At 38.1% G+C, this 25,162-nt stretch overlaps 1 protein-coding gene across 3 annotated transcripts in view; it reads left to right on the forward strand.

Annotated features, from left to right (window-relative positions):
* Nucleotides 1–25,162, forward strand: part of LOC126372233 (transducin beta-like protein 2) — a 61,159-nt gene that overhangs the window by 10,782 nt on the left and 25,215 nt on the right. For 2 of the 3 annotated variants that reach the window (XM_050017906.1, XM_050017908.1), the window contains exon 3: nucleotides 20,797–22,144. The exons of the other annotated variant lie outside the window; for it this stretch is intronic. In XM_050017906.1, the coding sequence (XP_049873863.1) occupies nucleotides 20,797–21,971 (1,175 nt within the window). In that variant the 3' untranslated portion in view covers nucleotides 21,972–22,144. Of the gene's footprint in view, nucleotides 1–20,796; nucleotides 22,145–25,162 lie in introns of those variants that run through there. 3 annotated transcript variants of the gene reach the window in all.

A 25,162-nucleotide genomic window follows, 5' to 3' on the forward strand; every position in this document is an offset into this window, starting at 1 on the left:
TTTAATTTAATTGTTATTAAGAAAAAGGCGGAATCTCCAAATTGGGGAAGATATCATACTTTTATGCAAGTTTAAAAGTTGCTTGTGACTCATGAGCCGCAACTGTTATGTTACTTATTTTGGGCATGAGGCCATGGGCCGTCAGACGTTCATAGTATATTACTTGTTCTCTGCACATAAAGATAAAAGAAACGTTTATATTTTTGGTTAAAAGACGATAATAAATCAAAAAATAACAGCACTACTTCGAAAGGCGGTAGAGGCGTGCGGATGATATTTTAAGGACCTCACTTAACACTGGATGCGTCAGCGCCAGTTTTCATACCACTTGAGCGAATCCTTTCCATTTCACGTTACAGATAGTAAGAAGTAGTCAGCTAATGTTCGTGTTAGCATAACGAGTACCTATATAAACATATTTTAGTCGTTAACACATGTTCTTACGTAACCGCGCACGAGGTAAACGTTTAAGTTTCATAAAAGAACACCACTTTTTGCTGTAAAACCGTGAACATGTTATGCATTTGTGTTACTGGAGTTTCGTAATAACCGCTGTGCGTATTCATTTTTTAGTAGAACGCACGCAAGGTAGATAGTAGATTAAATTAATAGATCAGCGGTGATGGGGAATATTGTTCAAAATGTTTAATTTAAACAAATACTAACTGTTTTTTTAAAGTGCAGACAGATGTTGATCGCGTTCTATGTTTATTCTTTACTCCGACTATTAAAGCAGTTTTGACGTTGTCCCGCTCATCATGTCTCGTATTAATGTATAACTATATTAACGGAGCGAATTGTTGTACTTCATTATGTCAAAACGGCCATCATAGTGTGCCGCTACTTTGGGAACAATATTCTATCCTTATTACAAATATATTGTGATATTGGCTCCGATTCCTGCAGACACCTCCTACTTTACTTTTACTTTAAGTTATACCTATCAGTTGCTTATCTGCCGAAAAGGACGGATGATTGACAGCTCTTAATTTTAGGAAGAACGAGTAAATGAATGAATAACCCGGGCGAATCAAAAAGGTATCTCGCTGTTAACTTAATTCTGTCGGGTTATTAGCCAATGCAAAATTGTTATAGGGTTGTTTTAGATTTGTGCTTAAAATTGACGTGTGTTCCATAAATTTTATGCTTGTCGAATACCCGTCGCTTTCCTTTTCAGCGAATAAGAAAATGATAGATAAAACTTAAAATAAAATTAAATAACGTCTACAGGAACCATTATGAGCATAAATGTAGCAAAGCATTCGCTCAATATCTATAGACTGACACCAAGTTCACAAATCCATTTAAGTATAGAGGAATACAATGGTCCATTAAGTGATAATCACCGGTTCGCATGGCCGGGCAACAAACGCAGTGACGTAGCTGACCTACGAAACGTTCATTTTACTTATTAACTTTAAGAATTTTCTTAGACCGTATCGTGAATAAAATAAAAACGATAAAAACTTCTCAATGTTCTGCTGCATAAATTTCTTACTATGCATTTCGTTATTCGTTTTTACAGCGATCTGTCATGATTCAATTAAGATAATCGTATACTTTTTGGTTGATTTTGTAAATAATATTGTCGTTAATTATCTCGGAATAATACATCCCCCTAGCATTGTCACGTTTTTCACAGGGTCGGCTTACCTATCCTGAAGATTTGACAGGTCCGGTTTTTTACAGAAGCGACTGCCTGTTCGACCTTCTAACCCGCCAAGGGAAACCCAGTCCAATACAGGCTAGGTTAGGTTTAAGTTACCTTCTCGGGAATGTGGGTTTCCTGACGATGAATTCAAAAACAAATTTGACAATCATTGGTTTAGGCCTGTGCTGGATTCGAACTTGTGACTTCAAAGTGAGAGGCAAGCGTTCAACCAACTGGGCTACCACAGCTTCACACTATGATCCACACTATCTCGGAATAATCCGATAACAAAATATTCCCAATTTCTACATATGGAAGTCGTATTGCTTATACCTTTCTAATAAATATACCTACAAAGACGCATAAACAGATAACACAAAAAGTACACCATATTCTATACACCAGTATAGTGTAACAAAGATAATTCCACCATCTTGAACGTCAGAATGGTAAGATGATCCGTGGATCGGAATGCACGTTAAACCATTGGTCCCGGTTACTACTTACTACGTAGTCGTTACATGAGTCATGTACACCAGGGTTGATGAGGTTGGTAATCCACCTCACAACCCACACGATAGAAGAAGAATGGCAGACAATCTTAATTATACCAACAACTACATCAGTGGCTGACTAACTGTTGACTTTATCAACTATGCGAACTTCAAAATATGCGAACTCAATCAATTTACCATATCTTAAACGCTTGGCTAAGTCACTTTATACCGTAGAATCTCAGGCTAATGATATGTAATGATAAATAAAGTATACATACATTAGTGGTTAGGCATCCGATGCTGCAGTAATCAGAACTGGAGGCTCGCCTTGACACCCTTGCGGAGTGTCATCTCCTAAGATTACCTGTACATTATACTTTTTGAGTCGGACTTACTTGAACGTGTAACGTACCTATATGTTATATGGTTGGACAGATAATTCAAAGGAGTTCAGGGGGATTGACATTTGCGCACATAAAAGTAAGTGCGCAATGCAAACAATTGCTTCAATGTGGCCTTTTTAACGCCTCTGGTGTCCTAAAGACATTGTAAGTAATTTGGTGCTGGCTAAATAAGCAGCGTGGTTAGAATACATAACCCCCACCAAACTTTTACTCGTATAATATTTATGCGCAAGTGGTGATACAATATTCATACTCAAAAATAATTTAAACAACATGTCGTTGAACATACGTATAATATGGAAGTTTATCTGTGGCAGCTTATGCTCCATATCTGATTGATTGAGAAGTAATCTGTACCCAGAAGTAGTACGTATACAGGTCACATTAAATGAGGACAAATAAATGTTTGAACTTTGAATATTAATCGGACAAAATGTTAGAAGTTTTTAGTTATCATCGTACACGAAAAAGAAATAGGATTTCAGTACACGTGCCTACTAATATCGTGATTCGTGTCCTCAAAGCAGACTCGCGCCGATAACAATAACCTAAATATATCTAGCCTGACGACTAAAGCGCACTGTGGCTGCGTGGCCTTTTTATCTATAATTCGTTTAGTATAGATTGACTTTATAACTTATACATAGTTTTTTATCTTATTCGCCGATGAGACAGCCAGTGTAGAGTGTGATATTGTCCCGCCATTTCCTGTTGGACGCGTGTATATAGGCCGTGCGCACGCGCATACCAGTCGCGTTCAGTGTCGTTTTATGAATATAGCCTTACTTGTCTCATTGTACTATACACTGACCTTAGGTTATGACAGAGGATAACACAAACGAAAGGTACATCATACTTATTTCTAAAACAAAGTTCTATCAAATTTCGTCGACTTGATGACAAATAGGTTTGAGTTATAAAAACATATTTTATTTATTAACTGTTGCGGGAATTCTCTCATTACAGTCACAATATACCGCTACGCGGCCTCCATTCATATAATTACATTTATCATTCTTTGAATAATGACCAAACTGTACAAGAAACTTTTTACGTGATAAAAACAATCAGTCAATATTTTTTAAACCGCAACTATAGTTAAATCAATCTTTTCATACTTCATTTTATGACACTTTTTTTTCTAATCCAAAAACAAAATTGTGAAGTGATATGGTATTGAGTTAATAAAAGAAATCGAATACTAACTAATAAAAGAAAAATAAAGAAAACCTCATTTCCATCTGTTCCGCTGTTTTTTTTTTTCTATTTGAATAACAAAAAACAAATAAACGTGAAATTAATGTGAACAAAGACGTGGCTCTAAAACAGATTCATCATTATCTTAATTGTTACGGCAGTATTAAATTCGTAGTCTCTAGAATTATAAACTGTTTTATTTTCTTACGAGTATAATGTAATGATTGAGGAGCTCGGTGGCGCAGCGGTAAACGCGCGCGGTCTGCGATTGTTGAAGTTAAGCAACTTTCGCAAAGGCCGGTCATAGGATGGGTGACCACAAAAAAAAAAAGTTTTCATCTCGAGCTCCTCCGTGCTTCGGAAGGCACGTTAAGCCGTTGGTCCCGGCTGCATTAGCAGTCGTTAATAACCATCATTCCGCACTGGGCCCGCGTGGTGGTTTAAGGCCCGATCTCCCTATCCATCCATAGGGAAGGCCCGTGCCCCAGCAGTGGGGACGTTAATGGGCTGATGATGATGATAATGTAATGAGGGACAATACAGATGGCGTTGTACAGCTTTAACGTGATAATTACCTATTTTCTCATTACTCGGGTACATAATTATTCCAAAATATAATGTAATGTCAGAAGCATATTTAAAGTAATTTGTGCTTGATATTTGGATCACATTATGTATAGAATTACGTTGCTACCTATATAGCTTCTCTTTATTTTGATCTGAATATCATCATCATCAGCCGTACGACGCCCACTGCTGGGCATAGGCCTCCCCCAAGGATCTCCACGACGATCGGTCCTGCGCTGCCCGCATCCAGCGGCTTCCCGCGGCCTTCACCAGATCGTCGGTCCACCTTGTAGCGGGCCTACCCACTAAGATCTGAATATAATGGGTGGAAAATGAAAATGTGCCTGGGTGATAAACAAAGATAAAAGATGCATTATGTCTGTTATCTATGAAGTTAAATGGTTAGGCGAAGGAAAATCTGTACAGCGCCATCTGTATTCTTTTTCAGGAACGTAGCCTGGAAAGTCCCTCATTGAGATAACGACGAGTGCAATCGAAAGATTTTTATCTAGAATCTGTAGATTCTCTGACTGCTATAAAGACATCATACGCCTTAGAAGTGCTGTAAGAATTTATCATTCAGTTAGTAGATTACGTGATTTTAGATAAATTTTCGTATCGTCACGACGTTGCCTTCAGCCATGCCTGCTTCTCGTTTATTTCCTACACACGCGATAACTATTACCTCACCGATACGTAATATATACGGACATTACGATACTCAAACTGTGGACAACAGATTCCACCTGAAATATCGTAGTAACAATATTGTTTCTAAATAGTAGAGGTGCTTATGACAATATTATTTGATGTTGAAGATCATTAAATGAAAAGTTTGTTCATTGGTGAACCACAAGATTTATATCATCATCGATACAACATCGTGTGGTTCACATATAAATGCGCAAACATACTTCAAATCTATTCGGTCACGTTAAATTTTTGTGCACACTAGGTAGACATAACGTCAAATGGCGTAGGTGTAGGTCTAAAGATGAGACCAACTTTCGTTTTAGTTAAAATTATCATAACAAAACATTGTCATATAACGTACCTAGGGTATCGATTTCCTATATTTTTAACGTAATAAAACTAAAGCAAGCATCTTTCTTGTGTCTTAGGTAGTTACTAAAAATAGGTGTTATATAATTGGATTATTATTCGATTATTTAACAGCCTCCGTGGTCTAGTGGTTAGAGCGTAAGGGTCACGATCTTTATTTAGGTCCGGGTTCGATTCCTGATGGGGACATTGTCGAAATCACTTTGTGAGACTGTCCTTTGTTTGGTAAGGACTTTTCAGGCTTGAATCACCTGATTGTCCGAAAAAGTAAGATGATTCCGTGCTTCGGAGGCACGTTAAGCCGTTGGTCCCGGCTATTAGCCGTAAAAACACCACCAACCCGCAGTGGAGCAGCGTGGTGGAGTATGCTCCATACCCCCTCCGGTTGATTGAGGGGGCCTGTGCCCAGCAGTGGGACGTATATAGGCTGTTTATGTATGTTATGTACCTAATTCGATTATGGAGGTAATATATTAACAAAAAGAGTATTTTTTTGTAAACTATGTCCACGCAAAGGCGTGTACACAATGTAATGATCTACCTCACGTAAGTATGAGTAGCACTACTGAAGTATAAAGCAAGTTCTACGGTAATGTAAACAATATTATTCCGGGTTACTCGTTTGTTTCATGTCGTAGTTCTGATGTAACCACAGGTCAATACAAATGCAAATAACACAGTTTTCTTTGCACCGAACTGATCGTATTGCATGTTAAAAATAAAATACAACATTGTTAAGAACCAGTTTGTAAATTATATATTATTGTTTTCTTTCCGAACTCTAATTAAAGATATGTTTTGACTTGTTACTTAATATCAACACGTGTTTTCGTAAGATATCGCTAGACATGACGTCTTTATTCCTAATAAAAACAATCAAGAAATAAAAAGTGCGAATTGCACGAGAAATAGACGAGATCTTTTAAAGTTCATTATTTTATTACGTTACCTATGATTATTTTACCGAAAAAGTATTTGAACACGCTAATTTGTTATCTCGAAAATTACCATGTCTAAATTTTTGTAACGTTCAGCTGCTTCTCTTCCCGGGCATGTCGTAAAAACCGACAGAGGGATTGTGTCCTCTAACATGATGGACTAATGTTATGGGAGATAGGCTGATCCCTTATCACCATAAGGTTCATCATATCCATCTTTGGACTTCGTATCAACAGTGGCTGCAAGTTGTCTTTGACTACTTGTGGCTCTGCCCACCCCATTAGGGATTACGGGCGAGTTTATGTATGTATGTAAATTTTTGTAAGTACTTGTTTAGATTATCCCATGAACGAAGCTTACGTAACATAGCGTAAATTAAATTACCACTGAGTTTGGTAGAGTTACAAATAGTATACATACTTGTTAATAAATTAGTAACTGGTTGCGACCATGTAAGTTATAAACGGACTTGTCGTGTCTACTAAGTATTACCATAACAAACGCATATTTATTTGAATTTTTATATCGTTGCAGCTTCTGGAAACAGACCAATTATTTGAATTGAATGCCAAGGTTACTGGAACATCTTCCTAGTAATCAAGTTTGTTTGTTAATAATAATCACCAAGTGATAATTTACATTTTGTATATTAACACGTCACTAAACGTATACAGGTCGTCAGTTAGGAAAAATAAATATCTACATGATGCACTGTACTGCAACGGCCTCCGTGGTCCAGTGGTTGAGCGTTGGGCTCACGATCTGGAGGTCGCGAGTTCGAATCCCGGTGGGGACATATCACAAAAATCACGTTGTGATCCCCAGTTTGGTTAGGACATTACAGGCTGATTACCTAATTGTCCAAAAAGTAAGATGATCCCTGCTTCGGAAGGCACGTTAAGTCGTTGGTCCCGGTTACTACTTACTGATGTAAGTAAGTAGTCGTTACTTGAGCTATGTCAGGGGCGGCTCAATGATAACTATGACACTAGGTTTGATGAGGTTGGTAATTCACCTCACAACCCACACGATAGAAGAAGACTGTACTGCATATATCTAGCCCGTTTGTATACCTATCATATAATGTCTTGTTGATATTACATCAGGCACGAAACTGATCTCAAATATAACAAATTTGTTTATACCAAGTATTATATAAATACACTTATTCACATTTTTGTGACCTAACTAAACTTTTAATTACCACGACATGCTACAAGAGATGATGAGCAACAAGCTTAATATATTCAATTGTATTTATTGATAAATTGAATACAATTAGTGACTTATAAATTAAATGTGTGTCCCAAATCATTTACATGAATATATTTAACTACTCGTTTAAGTCCATAACAAATTGATTTTGTGGTAGGATTTCAAAAATAGGTTCTCGTACTTAAAGGATTAGAATTCTATTTTACGCTCGGTTCGGCAATTACTCGCTATTATTTTTTTGTTCATTTCTCGTGATTTTCTGTTATTTTATGCTGTTTGATCTTCTCTTTGAATGAATGTATAAACCGTTCATGATTTTCACATTCATGTTTACTAGCTTTTGAGATACTTCATTATATACTTGTCATTAATGTATTTACTTAAAGCAATTTAAAACTTTAAATGAGTCACGTAAGTAGGTATGTACACCCCACGCATTTTTATTCCGCAACTGATATTATGAGGCAATGATAAAATGGAAAGTAAATTGTTATTATCTTTTTGGTTGAGTTTCATTGTAGGTATCCGGAATAAAGGTTTCGTTATTACTAAGATAATGTGCGTGGTTTCTATATGCGTGACTACGTAATGCATTCTAAGGGTTAGCGCACACCAAAAGAGTAAGGACAAAGCGATTGTTTTGATTACAATAGAAATATTTAGGTATCTGTGTTACTTGATATTGCAACTTTTGTTTTGACAATTTTATAAGTTAGATAAATACAAGTTTTTGACGAAACATTTGTGGATTTGTGGTTTATTCTTGTTTTTAGTTCCTTTTTGACGAAGCCTGTGGTGGATTTAATGAGATATTTTTTTTTCTTTTAAGTATTTAAAAAATATTTAGATAAATACAAGTTATATAAGATAGATACTTAGAAGTCCTGTGGTTTTTAAGTGTATTTAACAAATAAATTCTAATTTACGTTACTAAACTTATCACAGTTATCATACCATTATTCGCATGTCACCTTGCATTGTCAAAACGCAAAAGCATAAAGTTATTACAAGTCACTTTCTTACGAGATTTAAAACTGCTGGCAACACAAGCCTAAGTTTAATATGTACGTAAATGAAAATTAAAAAATAATGTATTATGTTAAATAGATAAGTCGCTTCGCCGTCATTTTGTAGGCGTGTGCTGACGCCTATCGTCATTCGTCATTATGAGATCAGCGGTGACGAAGACGCTAAGGTCACTCCACAGACCCCATTGTAATACTCACGAGCCTTCAGTCTATGTGAAGTATGCGAATTGAAAGAACACATTGTTTTTTCATACCATATCTGCTTCAAGACCACCCACTTATTTCGTTATTTTTGGACTATAATGCTTATAGTGAGACACAAAAGTGATTATACTTACATTATGATTTGTTCCTTAAAAATACAATATTATTATGATTGTTATTGTGTAAATGTGTGCTTACACCAACTGTGTTGAGAGTCTATCTGTGTAAGCGCCAGTGTTTGAGCTTGCGACATCGCGTTTAGTACAAACAACACCTAGAATGTCGTCAAGTGTGAACGCCACCACAAGTGTATATTTTACATGCTGCAGTTTTTATCTTAAGCTATTTCGTAATACAATTCTTGAGTAGTTTTACGAAGAAAACTCAAGAGCAAATTATGAAAATCTCCGGTAGCGCAGCATCTTCATTTGTATGCATTACTGATTGTGACCTTCCATTGTTTCCCTCCGTAAATAGGTGGTGTTTAGCACACGGACACGCTAATTTGGTTCGCACGAACACTGTTTCCGCGGTGTCATCGCTAACTGAAAGCGAAAGGGGTATTTTAAACAAACTCAGGACTGCAAGAGCGATTCCGCTTGCCAACAAACTGTTGAAAGCGTGCCTTTGTGTTCGGTTTTCTTTTTCTTTTACACACAGACAATGATTTTAAATGGCTGTTTAAATCAAATTTATGAATACACTTTTGAAAATCACGTTATCGGGCTCATCCAGAGCTTATTTTGTCACACTGAACAATACTAAACCCGTATATAGCTTGCATAGAGTCATGTCATGAATAACAAATTATTAATTTTGTTTATTCTATTAATTGTACCTACCTGTTTGGCGCCATACAACTACTGTGCTTGATTGGTTACTTTTGAAACGTACCTTAATACCTGTTTTGGTTTTATTTGTCAACAAGAAACAGCTTGTGATATAATCCAAGAGGCGTCGGATAAAGTGATATAATGTATGCGCGCGGCGGCGGCCCGGACTACTTTCTCTCGAATTCGGTCGCGAAAGTTGTCTCGCTGCACACTTTCTATAGTTCAGTGCATTGACGGTGCCCTCTTGTTATTACCTACTATTGCTGCTAGATTTTATTTATATGATACCTAATCGTTAAGGTTTTCCTTCCAACGTTTCTGTAATCATCGTAAATCGTGCGCCGTGACGAAACGGCACGATAAACGACTGTTATCTTTTACTACGGAGTAATAATAATTGTATCTATGATATAATTTGTGATGATATAATTTCTCACCATTTAATGTAAAAATAGGCACTGACTGAATTAATGACTAATCATGATTTTATCAACGAAGCACGGTTTAATGTTCACACGGGGATCACGAGGCATCCGCAGCCATCTCTATACTTAATAAACGTCTCGGCGTTTGTAAGTTTGTCGTGAAAGAAACATATCGCTTTGAATAATAGAAAGTATTTGCTATTTGTGTATGTGTTTAGCAAATTGTGTGCGAATATGGACAGTTGAAAGCTGAGAGAAATGGGTGCGTACTGCAGTCTAAACGGGTCGATCCACTTTCTCCCTTCAGCCGCTCCTAAGCTTGTTTTAGGTCTAAAGGATGACTAAAAGCTTTACTCCACGCGCTATAGAGCCTCCATACAATGTCGTAAAAGTTCCATTAGTCGTGTTTTTTTGTTGAACTAAACCAACCAAAATCCAAGTAATGTAAGTAAATCTATAACATAGTTGTAAGTTGTAATCCCTATTGCGTTTATTCAATTTGTGGAGAGTCTTGGAGTAAGTAGACTGTGTAGTCTTTAGATTAGAAAGCTCATTTTGTCTTAATCAATGAACCTGTACCTAGATGTATGTTCATAGATCTACTTTTAACCATTATTCTCTGAAATCTTCCCAGTTTATTAGAATTTGAATCTTAAGCTGATAATCAAATGTATCGCACGATTACTTGTTATTGATACTGATTTTGTTGTGATATCTAATAATGACATCACCTTAAGGAAGGATGAAGGATACGATTTAATCTAACGGACGTCTAGTGGACCCGATAAGGCATTGGGATTTGTCACCAAGTTGCTATTATAGCTTGAACTGATTTACTTTCAAAGGGTACGTTCCTTTTTTATTTGTGCTCTTATTACAGTTACTTTGGTTTCATAAATGTGTGGATTCTCAGGCATAAAATATGGGTAAAATATTCGATCGCAAAAACCGGCTTACGGATTCCATACCAATTTTTATTGCTTTAGCATCTTTGATAGCTCATTCCACCGCCACCGGTATAATGTGTTTACCGTTAGCAAACATAATCTACGATTTTTGCGTACGGTACTTGTGCATGTACGTCGCAGATAATCCCAAATTTATCTGTGAAAGGAGTAGTTAATTCAATGCAATAATTATATCGGCGGTCGTTCGGCTTGACTAATGTCGGAGGCAGACACGTTAGTCATATTTAACCACGTGGTGCCAATGTTGCGCATGCGCCGGCCGGCCACGTGGTGTGTAGTAAATATATTTTTACTACGCCAATCGTATGTATACATACTTAGGTATTGTCGAAATCGTCGTTTCCACAATCTGTACTCAATGAAAAATGTTTAGGTGCCTATACTTTTGTTGTTTTTATAGTATACCAACATAACCTATTAAAAAAATATCGAAATTGTAGTTAGGTATTTGTTTTATCTATTTATAGTACAAAAACATAAAGGGATAGATAAAACGTAGTGCTACGCATTTACATTGGCAGCTGAAGATTGTTATTAATTACGATTACGATACTGTGGCGCCATCTAGTTAGAGGCAATAATACTACGATGTAGCAGCGTAGCGGGTGACGTATATTTTACGAGTTTCCAGCCACAGCGGCGAGATGGCACTACCAAGTTATTTTTCAAAACAATTATAAAAAAAGAGCAACAGCTGATGCTTACAAACCTTTCACATCATCTTTAATGCTCCGTTGTCTATTTGACCTCTTCGTTCCATTTTTGGATCTTGTTTGTCGTTATCAAAATGTGTCACTAGGTATTAGGTATAGGTATATCAATTAACTTTATTACGTACAGAAGATAAACTGTTCTCATAAACTAGAACATTGTCGATTATATATAAACAAACATGTATATCTACGTAGGTATCTGATTTATGTAATACCTAACCTGCTGTACCTGTAGTTTTTTCGTCCAAATGCAAGTGTTTTGTTAATTGTCTGAGTCAAGGGCGATAGAATTCACAAGAACCAGGAAAAGAGTAATCGAGGTCTTTTGTCACCAAACGTTACCCCAAATACGGAAGTGCGGTCTTATTCTATTATGTTTGCTAATTTTTCATTTAAATCTGAAACAATGCGCCTTCAAATATCCTTAACTTTTCAAATAAGTCACGCTCACGTGGATTTGACCGCGTAAATAATAACATTAAAGTTAGACTAATTGTTGTTACAGTGTTTTCTTAAACGTATCTAAAATGCTTTAAAAATCAAATCAGTAAATAAATCTTGACTTTTGTGTAGGTACTCGTAATACCTACTCTTCTTCTATTGGGTTAGAAATCTTCTTTCTTATTAAGTCAGTCCCAGAAAGCCCATCCAAGCTATGTTTAGGAAAAACATGATATTGTTTGAAAATATACACGAAACTATGAAGAACATAACATCAGCCAATTATTATTGTCATCGACAAAATAGTTCAATAACAAATCAAAATTTATTTTACTGGTGTTTGTCACTCGTGGCAATAAATATTGCATATGGAAAATATTATATTTCTTATTATTTCGTGTAAATATTGTTTAGTCAATATTCACCGAGTTTTTATATCAAGTATTTTCTACATTTTGAAGCTAACGCCGACTATGACCAGTCGCTGTCTCTAATTATTATGATTACCAACATATAAATTAGTTACTTACTTAATGAAATAGTCACTCTAGTAATGTTGTGTATTACGTGGGTGTCTTTATTTTATTCTTATTCTTTATAATATTGATTTGTTATTTTTACCTAATCTGTGTTGCCCTTCATAATTAATATGCAAATAAAATTGTATCGTTACAGGCTGTTAAATATTAATGTTGGAATAATGCGTTTTGTATTTTTATTGTTCATCACGCATAACCTTGCGGGCCTGATAGCATGACAATATACTTCCTTCCAACTTCAAATACATATAATGGCAAACATTATTGTTACAATTATGCTGGAAAGGAACATTTTTTATATACTTATACATATTTATCACATGCAGACCAGCTGATATTTTTAAAGTAAATATAGACCGTACCTATATATTCTCATTACTACCGACTCATTTATCTCATCTATGCATCATAAATCATAAATAAGTATTTTATTATTTTAATTTCTGCAGGTTATATAATCGATAGCTATATATTATGTAAGTATATATGTATATATGTTCGCGTTGTAAGGCCGCATGGACCATCGAAAATGCACATGACAGTTTGTCTTCGTAATTTATGCGTTTGTCTCACGCTTCATTAACATGGTGATGGTTATCATAATAATAGTTTTAAAAGTTCTTTAAGTTTTATTTCTATAAGTGTCCAAAACAGAGCTTGTATATCATAGAGCCGAGTAATGTGACGTATCTATAGTAGATTTGATTTCCTTTGTGTTACAAATTCCAATTTGGTTTCAATGTTGGACTGTGTGCCCGCTGTACGTCGTAAGTTTGACTGCTAAACGTTTAGATAAAACCTTCCCGGTCGCCTAAAATGTCTACTTTTCAATGTCATTGAAACGTAGTGAAAAAATAGGGTTTTTGCAACAATTCGTTTGACCTTCGCACATTCTCTGTTTTGTAGATTCACTACATTTGTAGCTTAGCAACCGTTACTTCCGTTTCGTTTTGCTGCTAAATACTTACTTTTTTCTTAGGTTTCTCTAAACCCTATCTGCCGTATTCTATGTATATTTGCCTTACGCACGTGTCTATATCTGTTAGTCGACATTATGTCATTTCATTAAACTGTTATCTTGTTAGTTTTAAACACTAACGATTCAATAAAAAAGTATCGGGTTTGACTATAGTATCTATCAGTTTTTCAATTTGTAATTATATAAGGTCAACTATAATACTTAATAATTATGCGCATAATATAACACTCGTAGCGAATTTGCGATGCTCTCTATTATGTGCAAAGTTCTGAAATATAATAATAAATTTTCGACATAGGTCCTTGAATTAAGTAAAGGTACAGGAGGTTATCTATTATCGAGAAAAAATACGAATTACTCTGATTATGTTATGTACGGAAATTGTTTTACAGACTGCAATTTATGTACAGTTGAACAAGGTAGCCTACATTTAAATATAAATATGAACAGTTAGTGCCGCGCTTGTCGAAACAACCGGCGTGAAAAGTGGTCAGTGTATATGGGTCGCGCTCATCGTCACATTAAACTAATTCACCGGCTAAAACAAAAGATCCGATCCGTTACTTCCGCTGACGTCACCGTTGCCAACTCGCCTGCAAACAAGAGATGTTCTGCACATATTGAAATTCGGGGTTACAACGCGTTCTGCATTTCATTTGTATAACAATGTTTCGAAACCCTCAAATGGCTTCTGGTCTTTTATACAACTCCAAGAAACATTTCTTCGTTGGATATTGGCAACAGTTGAAGAAAGTAGTAAGAGTTTTAAATAACCTTTCGGTTTTCGTAAAGCTTTTGCTAAGTTTCCTTGCAACGTGATTCTGACTTTTCGCCACGGAAAAGTTTCGTTACGAACGTCATTGACGTTACCTACAATAATTTAATAAAAGTATATTTTAAACTCACCGCAATATTTCGTTAGGTAACGTAACTGAAGGTTCTCGTTTACGTTTTACATGAGGGTTTATATTTCCTTTGTTTGAATATATTACGTTTTTTGTTGTTCAAAAACATAAAATACATAATATTTACGTGACATATCTACGAATGTCTAGGAAGCGCGTCACAGAACCTCGGCCCTCGGGTTGTAATTGCGTCGTTTGATTACTGACATACCTACGAGTGTATAGTATAGAGCTACGCACGTAGTGTCGCTACGAGACAAGGATGTGCAACTGCTGTGTAGAGATAGCGTCTGACGTCAGCGTGATCTTGTCCGCGTCCGGGGATATTCGAGCCGGCTTTATACTGAGGAAAATTGTCGGATTTACCTCCACGCCGACACTGATTCACCGGCCGCTACCTCTCGCATCAATTAGTCCTAAACGCACGTTTATACCGCGATGTGACTACGCCACACGACGTCAGAGCCTGGCGTTGCCTAATGGAGCAACTCGTTGGTTTCTAAACGGAAACACTCCACAGTATGTTTGCACGAGTGAGACTGTTAAGCAATCGGTCATTTATGTAAAAGGCTGAAGGTAATGAAAACCTTCAGTTGAAAAGCATTGACTGTGTATTGAACCGTTCAGTACCGGTAATGTATACTTTATGTAGAATTTAATTTCAGTGTTATTGACGATCGATACAATAATTTGAATGCCTGGAGACTCAGTTTGGTTAGCTTTTCACAATGGAATGTTGTTCATCTGCTATAGGTAGATAATAAAAAAATCACGACTCGATTTGATGCTCGTATGACAGGTAAATGTTGATCGACATAAAACCTGTTGTATCACCGTTAGTTCCACTCGCTTTTCCTTATACTACTTAATATTGCTCGCGCAAAAATGTCGACTAGATTGTACCCACTTTTCGTAAACATAGATACTTACCTAAATCGTAGTATTTTTTTTACCATCGGAACTTGTACTAAACAGAAAATAAAAACTGTGTTGATTTACATAAGTGGTTGTCAAAGAAGGCTGCTGCTAGAGGCATTGCACTCTTCCGTGAATTAGCACATCGCAATTTACATGAAGCGGCAACATTGTCCTAGGGTCATTGACCGCCGATAAGAGGTTGCTTCAGAAACACACTCGCATCTAATTCAAAATCATTGACCTCTTTCGTCCTCCAATCGAGTCGCAGTTAAGCCTCACTCGATTTTATAAATAACTTAAATAGCATACAAGTAGTCGGGTCAGTTCATTTTCAGCAGAGGAAAATCGATCAGACAATTTATTTTTGTCAAAACATAGACATGACGTAGTTCGTATAACATGACATGATGTGGGCCGGGGATTCCACATACTTACACAGCATTCAGTCGAAGGAACCATCGTTGACCTGCCTGGGAATTATTTAATTTATCGTTAGCAATATGTCTTTGTGCAATCTGGGAAATATATTGAGGAAGGAAAATTAACACGGGGAAACTTAGCTTTTGTGTTAAGCTTGTAAACTTATGAAAACAATAATATTTATACCTCAGAATTACGCCGCGGTTTTGGTTTCCAGCAAAGCAGGGACCTAACCACATTCAGTCATAGAATCAGTAGACTGTGTTCTAAATTTATAGAGAACAGCGTCTCCAGTGTCGGTGCATTCAAATTAAATTACTTTCTGTGTTCGACTTAACATAGAGTGACATCGGGGAACTGGAAATTTCATCCGGCGGCGTGCGCCTATATAAATACGTATTCTAGTAATTCCAATAAATCTCATACAGAGAAAAGGTTTGCCTTGAAGTCAAGTGGTATAAATAACGCCAGCATTCTACTGCTCTACTGCGCAGTATGTGGAGATAAGCGGTCAATGTAGGAAGAACCGAGGCTTCGTAATAATCAGCCAATTGCAAATGGGACGCTAACGATAAGTACACTCATTAACGTAATTAATAGATTCCACCGCATAAAGAATAGGTATGTAAATGAATTTCAAAGTGGCATTAGCATTAATAACTAGGAGTCAATGATTCACAACTTACACTCGCGTATTATTCAGGTGAAATTGAACTCGAAATGCCTATTGAGCATGCATTAAACGTAAATAACGAAAATAAAGTCATTTGTAAATCGGTCGCGATAATTTTACAATTTAATCTGGTTAAGGATCTTTTATGAAGAAAACGAATATTACCTACTTACTAACCACGTTGTTTCTGACGTAAGTGGAGCGAATATTACGTGTCCTTATGACATGTTTTTCCCCATTACGAAATTCGGTTCATATCGAATGCATATGAATGTCGCTGGCGCTGCAAACTGAGAGAACGAAAATAAATTTTGGAAAAGATTGTCTGGATTGTTTGCACTAGATTTTATTTAGGCATAATCGATTGCACCAGAGCTGAATGGAGTTCAAACTAAAATTACCTTCAGACGATAATATTTACAGTTTCAGCTGTCAGACGGAAACTTAAAAGGAAAGAGTAGTTATCTATAATTCAATTAATGCTTTGATTGGTCTTCATATAAATCATTGCACGATAATTGCGAGTAGTACCTTCGGACGATAAGTATGGATAGACGGTAGGCACATGCCACGTTATTGCCACATTGTCTGGATGATTTCCTGCCAAGTCGATTTTCTTTGTTCTTCGTTGCAATTCCCAATTTTGATCGCGCGAACTGTGAAACGTCTTCCTATGTAGATTGACAAAGAAGCTTCAAGTTTGTGATGCGTGGCTCGTATCAGGTAGCGTTCGTGTAGTCCGCGATGTCGTGTGGACGTGCCCCGAAAACGTTATTTTTCCGGTTTATTACGGTCTCGTTTTGTTTCGCCCAAAGACCGTTACCTCTACAGACCTCCGGCGTTAACGCGATTTTGTCAACTGTATACATTTTGAACCTTTCACACCTATTTTTAACCATCTAGGTCACGTTTTAGTTATCTGGCGAGACTTTAATTAACCTGTTCCATTATTTATCCAAACTAATGCTAGTCTGTGGTTCCGATCAATATGATTGGTGGCTTTGGAGTAATAAGCGAAATATAACACGATTCATTTTGAAAGGTATTACCTCACCATTGGAATTGTGCAGTTCATAAAATTTACCCATAAATCTGCGTTTATTCATGCTGAAGCTTAGTCACCGTAGCAACGCGAGCTCCTTGACCCACTTGGAGCTGCGTGAGGTGGTCAGTGCACGGCGGAGGCCAATGATGTACAACTTTCACCGAAACACACTGTCACACGACAACGCGGACCTCTCAGTTTCCCTTTTGATTCCAATCCAGACAAAATTAAAGTTGCCTCTACAATACTACCGTGCATGCAAACAATTCAAACATAACTTTTAATTATTTTGATTTATTCGTAGTTATTCTCGCCTTGATTTAAAATTAAATTATAGCTTGTTTATTTCAAGATAGTTTTTTTAAATTGATTAAAGATACGACGCTACAACATATCGTGGGACAAAATAAAAATGAAGATGCATTTTTAGCTGTCAAGGTCTCGAAATCTTACTACTGAAAATGAATTAAGTTCCGGTTACTCTTCGCCCTGGCCCAGTGACCGAGATTGTTAGCAGCATAAGTAGGCGTTTACTTTTATAGACAAAACAAGCTTACATGTAATCGATCTTAAGACTATCTGTACTAGAACCACAATGCTAAGTAATAATCACACGTATAAGTACCTATCAGACCATTCAAATGTGCTCCATAAAAAGTCAATATGAGCAATTTAGCCTCATTACAAGAAGGCCATAATAATAGTATTTGTATAGTTGTCACAGTTGTTGATTCATGTACATCCAGATGATGCGACAGTTTCTATGAATTTAGCCTAATTATTCCAATTTTCCGCGTAATTGGAGTCTGTTTGTTAGCGTGTGTTTAATGAATAGTCGTTAATTTAAAACTGTGAGTGTGTGTGTAATAATGTTACATATTTTATATAAATCATTTTGGCACATTAGCTCCGCAATCAAATTTGAATCATTTAGGAAGTAAGCGGTTTCTGTGATATAATGTTGGCTATCGGCTCGTGTAGTATCGGATATGTCAGTTGTTCAGCCGGTAAACTAGTTCGAAGAATGTACGGTGAGCGTCGCGGAGTGCTCGGAGTGGTCGTATGTAGAGGCGCGATACCGTTTGCAGAGTCGATGCGCGTTCTGACATCGATTCGAAGGTTATCGGCGGTGTCAGCGACCAGCCACCGCCAGCCGGCGCGCGCGCCCACACTCGCTTCTGTATACAAACAAGCGCGCACACGCGGCCACGCTCGCTGCCCGCGCGCACACTCGCTAGTCTGCTTCGCTGACAGACATAATGCCCATCGAAGTACGCCGTATCTTCCACGCGCACATGCGTCAGATAGTGAAGTTCATGCCAGACTGTTGATCCGTATAATATTGTAATTTATCGACGCAAAACTTCTCAGTTAAACAAACTGTACATTGATTTCGAGCTATGGACGTCATCTTTTATATCGAAGAAGCTTTTCTAAATATAAATCTGCACCTACATTTAATAAACAATTTACATATCTGTAGTATTCCTTTAAGAAGCGGGATAATTTCTATGACCGAAACCAATAACTACAATTATTTAAGTCATAAATCACGACGTATTGCTCACGAAGTAGACAAACAAAGAAAAATATTATGTTATATGACGTAAAAGAAACTACGTATTTGGCAAATGTGACAGAGGTGATCTCTGCATTTCTCTGAAGAATTTGCAAATAACTGCGACTTTATTAACATATTTTATGAAGCGGCTCTATGCCTCCGGTCCGTGGAGGTCCGTGTTGCTCTATGCTGCTCTGGTATCGAATAAAAACAGAACACGTTCAGCTGCTTGTTTTCCCGGGTATGTCGTAAAATCCGACAGAGGGATTGTGTCTCTACTCACATGATGGACAATTGTTACGGGCAATAGGCTGATCCCATGTCACCATATTCATCATATCCATCTTAGGCCTTCGTATCATCAGTGGCTGCAAGTTGTCTTCTGATTACTTGTTGCTCTGCCTGGCTCATTAGGGATTATGGGCGTGAGTTTATCTATTTTTCATGTGTTTGGAGTAAAGATCACCATTACAGCTTCAATAGATATGAGCTCACTGATAGTGAATGACGATAAGGAATGGTTTAGATAAGATAGATTTTGGGTAACATTACTTATTCTTGCAAAATTCCTAAAAACACTAGCTAGATAACACTTTAAATTCTTTGTTCATACGTAACTAAGTACTCGAAGTCGTATAGTAGAGAAAGATTGACCCATATGTAGAGTCAGTATCATACAAGTAAAAGCTACGCCGGGGTTACTTTCGAAGCAAGTTTTAAAAACGGTATTATTTCGTACACGTATAGATTATAAATACACAAGAATACTGTTTGTAGATACTGGGTGTGTTCAGGGCATTGACCGTCCTTCCTTCCGCCCGCCCTACGCGATTCACGTCTAATAATATGTCTACATAAACATCACTCAAATATGATATCACGCGCGGCCAAAGTCACAGGAACTACGGAAACTTTCTCTGTTCTTTGAGCTGACTAATAGATAAATAGATAATTAATGAATTAGCTAATGTTTTGGGTCTACAAAGTAATGACTATTTAGCTAATGAACATACTTACATAACTTCTAATAATGTAATTGTCTATAGTAAAAAATATTATTATTAGTATTACAAACAAGGAATATTATATTTATGTATTATCAATTTATCTAATATCTACTAAATTTGCATGAAACTTGTCTTATACATACTCCAAAATGCGTGACATCTGTGCGCTCAGCATTTATTTTGAACGCGTGTAAACAGCACGCCGCACATCAGCTGATCAGAGTAAACAACATGTGTGTTATTTTACTCGGTAGCGTATTGTAGCTCCGTAATCTCTGTATACTACTCCGCAACATCTTTATTATTCTTTTAAAAAGTACAACAGGGTGAGGTGCTTTATGTTTTTACACAAAGAATTTGTATTATTGTTTAGAAAAATGAGAATAGGCCGGTCGATTGGCATGTCCCGTTAACGAACCCGCGCTACCTAGTCATGACGTATAAAGCGTCGACTGCCCCACCATCGCGCCATTAGTACTGCGGCCGCGCGCGCGACTGCACGTATCGCTCGTTAGTTCCGCGCTCGCTCTCTCGACTCTATGTGTATACAAGCCTGCCAAGAAAAATGCATTTGTGTACTCAATGGAACGATTGGTTTTATCAAGAGTCCATCGCGGCGGTGGACCCGGCTGGCGCTGCAGCACGCCGGCGCAGACCGCGTGATCGACGCCGACCCCCGGCCCCGTCGCCGCCGCCGCCGCCGACGCCGCAGAGGATCTCCAGCGAGGAACTAGAGGAAGCCCTCCGACACCACATCCTAGACCGAGAACAGATGTTTCAGATGGGGTACCCATTAGATGCAGACCCTCACTCGAATAAGGCCGTCATGTACGTCAGTAAGCGGCCGCGGCGACCTCAGCCGTTATATACGTGGGACGTGAATGCACCAGAGTTCGTGCCTGGTGGATCTCAAAGTGACAGTGGACGAGGATCGTGGGGCTCTACTCCACGATCGGACAGTGATGAAGAAGCGGATACAGTGAAACATGAGTGTGTGCGTTGTGAGAAACCGTTTCGGATGACTCGTGATGGTGAATATCTCGTGGAGGAGTCCTGTACATACCACTGGGGACGGTTCACTGATGGACGCTACACTTGCTGCCCCACCGTGGTGGGCTCGAGGGGTTGCACTGTGGCGCGTAATCATGTATGGAGCGGTACTAAAGCCGGCATGCATGGACCACTTGATGGATATGTTCGTGCACGCTCGCCTCGTGGCGGTGTTTACGCCATCGACGCAGAGATGTGTTACACAACGGCAGGAATGGAACTAGCGAGTATCGCCGTCGTTGCGGCAGATGGAAGAACAGTATACAAAACGCTAGTCAAACCAAACTCACCTGTCGTGGACCACAACACACGTTTCTCGGGCATCAGGCCGCGCGACCTGGCGCGCGCGACTAAGACGCTACGAGATGTACAAAATGACATACTTGGATTTGTGGGTACTGATACGATTTTGATTGGTCACGCATTGGAGAACGACCTTCGAGTATTGAAGCTGATACACTTCGCGGTGGTGGACACGTGTGCGATGTACCCGCACCCGCGCGGGCTCCCGATGCGTCGCGCCCTGCGCACGCTGTGCGAGGACGTGCTGGGCCGCAGCGTGCAGTGCGGCGGCGGCGGGCACTCGCCCGTGGAGGACGCGCGCGCCGCCCTGGACCTCGCCCTCGTCAAGGTACACCAGGAGCGCGCCCAGCGCATGCGACTGACGCACCACCATCATCATCATGTGTTACACCTGCAACCGTACGATCCGTTGGTCAGTGCCGCCTAATTTTCGAATGCTAATTTTAAGACGACTGTTTTAATTACATGAAATTGTTTACAATGAAAGTGATTGTGTAGACTTTATCCGAAGTGATATTTTTGTTACGTTGACGATGAGCGCGTACCTGCTAAGTATGTGCCTTCGAATTGCAAATGCAATAAACGTGATATTTTCTAATACTCTGTTGTTTTACTTACCATTTCATATGCAACAACTAGTAAGCAAGTAGAAAGGCAAAACAAAGCTGTAATTTCAACTTTATGTAAAGTTTTCATTGACTAATAAAGTAGCAAAATTTGCAATATTGGCTTTACACACAGTTGTTTTTCTATTCAAATCGTGTGCTTATTTTTCTGTCTTATAGAATCGTGATAAACACTTTCACTGAGGCAGGTTTCTCTACAGCAAGCAGCTGTTAGTAGCACGTAGCTAGGTGGGAGGTGTGTTGTGTGCTACATTACTAAAATATTGATCACTCTCTATACGCATAATACACATTATATACCTTTGAATACATTTTTCTGCCCTTCAGGATTTCTATTAACTTATAAATGCTAATACGTTTTGGTATTTTGCTGGGTGACGTAAGGAATTCCCGGCTTACGAAATAAATATCAGTATCAGTTCAAGGTATAGCCCATGATTCATCAATGTCTGGGGCAATCGTTTTTTTACAATCAGGAAACTTTATATTTCTTTTGAATAACAAACCATCATCTACTGGACTTGCTATTCTTATCAATAATTAATATATAATACAAAGTATATTTTGATCGCTCACCTTGCCAAATGACTAAGCGTGTATGCATACAACTTTATTTCTTCTCGAGCACTGAGTCAGCCTGATACTTTAAACTTCCCGGTATTGGTCGATGATGCGATGACTCTCTTACTATGTAATATTGTACATAATACACATGTTGACACGATCAGTAGCTATAAAGCTGAGTGCAACTAAAGTTAACATGATAAAGATGTATGTAAGTCTATATAGCAGATACAAAGTCAGAGGCGACCGTGCACATCGTTTACATAATCGGCTTACATAAACCTATGACGAAACTGTGGATGAACAAACTTAATGACTTCCACCTTGGTCTGACTCCGTGTGAAATCACTGAAAGGCGTTGCGCTGACCGCAGTCAATCTCTGAGGCTGATGGCCTATAAACAATATGTAGGTTTTGTCACAAATTAGAGTGTAAACAAAACAGAGGCTTGTGACACACAATCATGCATTAGATACGGTAGGTAATACATATATTATCACGAGAAAGGAGCAATGCCCCCACGCCCGGTCGCTTGGACGCGCTGTGTTTACGAGTCGTGTGGCCAAAATGCTCCTATTCACACATTATCTACCTCGAACCAGATATGTAACTGATAACGATGGATTAACTATACTAACCAGCTAATCAAATAGGCACACGTTATCTGACTCATCGAGGACAATTATAACTACATGCACACTTTGGTGATTTCCTCATTTGATACTGAGATAGCATTACATTCGCGGTACGGTAGATTTTGTTACAATATCTAATCTTTGTTTCGTTGCTAATGTTGCCATTTAAATTGCCTATTAACTCTGTTGCTTCGTTGAAATTTGTAATTACAGTATTGAGGTAAATACATTTATCGTGTTTGTAGTACACATAAACAAAGTTATCTGGTTGGCATCGGGAGTAATCATTGTCTTTATCAATATTGGTAAATACAGTATACATTAGTTCCTCAAACTAGTTATCATGCAGCCACACTTCTACGAAAGCGAGATGTCAAGCGTCGCGGCGCGCGTCACCGCTCCGCGAATCAATGAGAGACGAAAATAGTTCACAAGTGTAAGTATCTCGCCTATCTTATCTACAACACGTCGACGCCTTGTATTGATAATGAAGCTCTGACCTATGATCTCGCTGCTCTGCGACTTACATTTTCGTCCCATTGTATTCTACTACCATAACTTCTTTATCTCTTCTTTATCTTCGTAGAGAAGACAAACTGAATGACAACACAGTTAACTAATAAGGTTGTGTTGTCATCTTTAAAATTTTAGAGTGGCAAGTCATTCATATGTACGGAGTGGAGTCGTACGACGGTATACAAATAAAGCAGGTACAAACTCCAAAGCGTGTCGACCTCCATGGCGCCGCCTACCGCCACGTCAATGCTTCTTTCACAATACGCCTCTTGCACAAAGTGTGGTGGCGTTTCGTCATCAAACCGCTTCGACACGCCTACGAGAACTCCCTACCTTCACGCGTTACCATCTTTAACAGACATGTCATGACCGCCGCCAGGATCCCGTTACACCAAAAATATTCACGTTCTTACAGGGATGTTGAACCGTGAAAGCAAACAGGTTAAAAATTTGTAGATTGGGCTATTTGTAATGAAAATGAATGTCGATGAACTTATTGTTTCACTGACTCACAACCGAGACATTTTCAGCGCTAAGTAATAAGAGAAATTTCAAAATAACGAATGCTAATTTTATTAGTTAAACGCCTTTTAGAGTAGACACATGGATGTAATGAAACCTAAAACATTTTGATCGATTTTGGCTCTGTCTAAAGTTTCGCAAGACATTAATGGTGAATATAAATTCGCGATGGTGTCGGACTCCGGCCAGCCTCGACTTCGCCCACTACGCTGCAGGACCTTGAATTTGGTACAGGCATACTGACACAGACGAGTTTTTGCCTTATTACAACTCGGATAAGAATCGCACGCTCATTATTTATGTATAAACTGACGATCATGATTTTTTAAATAAACAAAAATTATTCATGTAGTAACGACCAGTCCGATGATGGTTGCTATTGTATATTTCAAGTTTTTGTGTCTACGTTGCGGCGGAAAACTTCCTAGTTCCCTTGAGGAGGCCATTGAACGAAAATACTAGGTAACGTGCGGGCGTTCGTTGAATGAAACCTGTTGAATCGAGAATCGCTACTGGAATACTGACTACTTATACCTACTTCAGATTGTGTCTTGGCGATAGAATTTACACACGATGTTTATTCTCTGAAATGTGTTCTGCAACTGATACGAATTTGCATAACAGTAAAAGCGTCATAACCAGATAATGTTCGAGATAGTAAAAATTTTTACTTACCTTCTATTTTTCAACTCGTGGTCTGAATGTGGGGCATAAACATTGAACGTTTCACATCTGTCACGTAGGGAATATCTGCC

Source organism: Pectinophora gossypiella, chromosome 13 (genome assembly GCF_024362695.1).
Source record: "Pectinophora gossypiella chromosome 13, ilPecGoss1.1, whole genome shotgun sequence".
NCBI lineage: Eukaryota > Metazoa > Arthropoda > Insecta > Lepidoptera > Gelechiidae > Pectinophora > Pectinophora gossypiella.